The sequence below is a fragment of the Nannospalax galili genome, unplaced genomic scaffold (assembly GCF_000622305.1).
Source record: "Nannospalax galili isolate Female #2095 unplaced genomic scaffold, S.galili_v1.0 scaffold113, whole genome shotgun sequence".
In the NCBI taxonomy this organism is placed as follows: Eukaryota; Metazoa; Chordata; class Mammalia; order Rodentia; family Spalacidae; genus Nannospalax; species Nannospalax galili.
The window spans coordinates 5,572,705-5,576,819 of NW_008335444.1; the positions used below are offsets into that span (position 1 = coordinate 5,572,705).

Consider the following 4,115-nt stretch of genomic DNA (forward strand, 5'->3'; position numbering starts at 1 on the left):
AGCTTAGAAATTTTAAGATTATGTGTATATTATTTCTGTCTCATCCTTTGTACATCATAGCAAATCTACACAGACCCTTATCACTTGCTTAGGCTTTCTCATTTTTTCTATTTTGGAAAATACCTCCATTCCCATATCCTTTTAACATCTTTTACATTCTCATTTTCTTTTTTAATAATTATGAGACTTAAAAATATTAACAAATAAATTTTCTATCTGTTCTGAGAATTCTTTTCCTGGGGAAGCTAAGCAATGCTTATCGCCTTTTAAGGTTCTACTATCAAACAGTTTTCTTGGAGAACAATGAATTTACTGAGCTTATTTGCAGAGATGACTGAGGAGTTGCTAAGGTGTATGAGTGACCTGGGGGTATGCCCCCTGGAAAGCCTTTACCTAGCATGGATCAAGCCTTCTCTTCCTAGTCTTCCCCAGATTATATATTTAGGTCCACATTACATATAGTTGGCTGGGAAGAGTGGCTGGATACTCCAGTGAGGGTCCATGGACCCTGCTTGCCCTTCCTTTAATGAATGAGCGTAACTGTCAACAAGCCAAATTGTGATGATGTTTAGCAAACACTAGCCTAAGGGTTCTTAGTCCTACCTGTTCCCCTTACTATACTGGGTACAGCATCATCTCAGGAATTTGTTTGTTTTTTTTTTTTTATTATTACTGTTTCACTGTCTACCATGGTTCCTGGCATATAGTAAATACTTAGTAAACACTTACTAGATGATTTGTTGAATACTTACCTCCCCTACCATCATCATATTATCACTATTCATGGTTCTTTTTTTTTGTTTGTTTGGGGTTTTTTTTGGTCTTTTTGAGACAGGGTCTCCCTGTAGCCCCAGCTGGCCTAGAACTTGCTTTGTAGACCAGGCTAGCCTTGAACTCACAGAGATCTGCCTGCCCTTGCCTCACCAGTGCTGGGACTAAAGGCACTTAATGGTTTTCTTTTATCTATATGTTGAACAGACCAAGTCTCCTGAGTCATACTCTAAAATCACTACTAAATCTTAGACTATGAAAAACCATGAGAATTCAGAGGTGTAAAGAAGGATTTCATTGTGTTCTTACTCTTGTTTCTACAGAAAGATTATAGATTTGTTCCTTTTATCATATCTAATTGTCATTGAATTTAAATGATTTGTCATTCCTGAATTGTTTTCAAAGTGTGTCTTTAATTTAGCAAAGAGAAGATGCTTTATGAGGAAGAGATACCCAAGTCCCAACAAATGGAGGAAGAAAACAAAGAATCCAGCAGCTCCAGCTCAGAGGAAGAGGAAGGTGAAGATGAGGCTTCTGAGTCAGAAACTGAGAAGGAGGCAGGTAATACAGTCCTTCACATCCACTGCCTGTCAGAGGGCTCCAAAAAGAGCATGAAGTTCAGTTCCCAAGGACAAGGCTGATCCCATTGTTAATGACAGCAAGCTTATAAAAGCCATGAGCTTTTCTAAAATACACCTGATGCAGCAATATGATAAAGGGGCACAGAAAAATCTGGCATGAGGGTCCAGGTATCCTGACCTCAGATTGATAAGTGTGACATAGACACTAGATTGTAAGAAGCCAGTGTACTGAGACATATGGAACTTGTGAAAGGTACTTTTAGTCAGATATTTTCAACACACTGATGAAAACCTGCATTTAGTTCTTGTGTTAGTCTGAGTCCCTAAACAGGATTCAAAATAATTTTTTTTCTCCTCATCATGTAAAGCTTCTTCAGTTACTGAATGAGGGAATTAATAAAGGAACAAGTCACAGTTACCTTTATTACTCTTATTAATAATATATACATTTGTCCTTCAGTGTCCATGGGAGATGGGAGATTGTCTTTAGGATACCCACAGATAACCAAAATCCTTAGATGCTCAAGCCTCTTCCATATGTTGGCACAGTGTTTGTGTGCACACCTTCCTGTGTACTTGAAATCATCTCTAGGTTGCTTATACTACCTAATGCAGTATAAATTCTATGTAAATAGCTACTACATTATATTGCTTAGGGGATAAAGAAAAAAATAAATATATCCAGAAAAATTAAGGAAAACATCTGTATACATTCAGCACAAATGAAGGCCTTTTTGTTTTCAAATATTTTCAGTCTGTAGTAAATTGAAGGGCTGGGGCTATAGCTCAGTGGTAGAGCACATGTCTTACATGCTTGTGATCCTAAGTTCAATCCCTAGTGTTGTCTATCCTCTCCCCAAAGAGGAAGCCAAATCTACAGATATGGGACCCACAGAATGGAGGGTCAAGTGTGGGACTTACAGAAATGCAGGGCCAAGTACACATCATACAGAACTTCTTATGTTCACTATTTGATAAGCTAGGAACTAATAAGTGAGAATGAGGTATTGAACATGGTCAGACCAATATGCTATAAACTATTCCATACTTAGGACTTAGAGGTAGGTAAACAGTGAAAAAAGAAAGTGAATACCTAATTTTATTGAAAAGTAGTTCAGCTGCAATAGAAGAGTCCTCCTGAGTAACTGTAAGTAAGAATGAGCTAACATTTTATAACACATGTGTCATGCATTCTCTAGCATATTACCCCTTCAGATTTAAGTCCACATTAAGAAGAAATGTTTCCTGCTTGAAGACTAAGTTGGAGGAGGAAAGGGTTGTGTGCTAAGTTTATAATATTCTGTGTTTCTTCTGAATTCTGTTGGCTTTACCTATAATGGAGACGTTTTACTGATCTGGGCCCTGGCTTCTCATGAGGTTTGGCTTTGCTGACAGTTTCAGTCATGGGAAAGCACTGTCCTTCATGTCCCAATCTGTTGTCTGTTGAATATGACCAAAGTAAGTTAGAAGCCATCCGTTCTGTAGAGAAGGTACCAGGTAAATTTTCAGTAAAGGAGATTGACCTTACATCCATGGAGTCTTGAATTTCTTTTCCTTTTTCTTTTTTTTTTTTTTTTTTTTCCTGTTTTTAATCAGCTATAGCTTGCTCTGGAAATGCAGTATTACATCTATTAAAATTTACAAGTGTATGCCGGGCGTGGTGGCACATGCCTTTAATCCCAGCACTCAGGAGGCAGAGGCAGGTGGATCTCTGTGAGTTCAGGGCCAACCTGGTCTACATAGTGAGTTCCAGAACAGCTGGGGCTACAGGGAGACCCTGTCTCAAAAAGACCAAAACAACAACAAAAAATAACAAGTGTGTATTTTTTGTTATTATTTATTGGGTAGTCCCATAGTCTAACCTTTAGATATCTGGAATTAATATTTGAGATTGCTCTTTGCTGCATTGTTTTGTTAGGCACTGTGGTATTAGAAAAATGGGAGAGAGCTGCCAGAACTGCTGCCATTAGTCCATGATTTGTATTCCTGCCCCAGGCCTTGTTCCTCACAGACCCTGTCCACACTGCTATTGGAATAAAATATTGACAGCATCCTTATGATCAAGGTACACTCTGTTCAGAAACCTGTGATACTGCCGTCTTTCTGTCTGTGTCTGTAGAGTAAGTTTCAGCTCTGTAGCCTAGCCTTCAAGGCCTTTGATAATCTAGCTCCAATTGATCTTTCCAGTGATATACATAGGCACAAGCCTATTGAGGCTAAACTGGATTTCCTCAAATATGACCTGAGCTTTCTTGCCCTTGAATTTTTATTTGTGTCAGTGGTTGAGAGTGCTGACTGCTCTTGCAGAGGACCTGGGTTCAATTCCCAGTATTCACATGGCGGCTATGAACCATCCTTAACTCCAGTTCCAGGGGAATCTGAAGCCCTCTTCTGACCTCTGCAGCATTGAACAGCAGGGGTATACTCACATACATGCAGGCAATACACTCATACACAAAAAAATCATAAAATATTTTAAAAAGAAGTCTTAAAAATTAATTTCAAGCCATCATAAATATTTGTTAGGTGAGTTCTATTAGAAAGAAATTAACCAACTGTCACTAGTAATAATCAGATATACAGAGATTAGAAATGCATGTGCAAACATCTAAGTGTTAATTGCATTAAAAAAAATTTTTCTGTATGAAACTGTGTATTTTAATAATGAAATGGAGATCTTTTTTAAAGGTTCAAACCTCATTCAATTTTATGTCTTATAGGGTTTATACTGAGTAATATATCGTATGCGTGTATTAATTCAAT

At 37.9% G+C, this 4,115-nt stretch overlaps 1 protein-coding gene across 7 annotated transcripts in view; it reads left to right on the forward strand.

Moving 5' to 3' along the window:
• The window catches only part of Ppp1r12b (protein phosphatase 1 regulatory subunit 12B), a 264,563-nt gene that overhangs the window by 89,534 nt on the left and 170,914 nt on the right, over positions 1 to 4,115 (forward strand). For all 7 annotated transcript variants that reach the window (XR_003849129.1, XM_029562176.1, XM_029562177.1 and 4 more), the window contains exon 8: positions 1,193 to 1,332. Coding sequence is in view for 6 of the 7 variants with exons in the window: in XM_029562176.1 (XP_029418036.1) it covers positions 1,193 to 1,332 (140 nt within the window). In the remaining variant the exon portion in view is untranslated. The remainder of the gene's footprint in view (positions 1 to 1,192; positions 1,333 to 4,115) is intronic.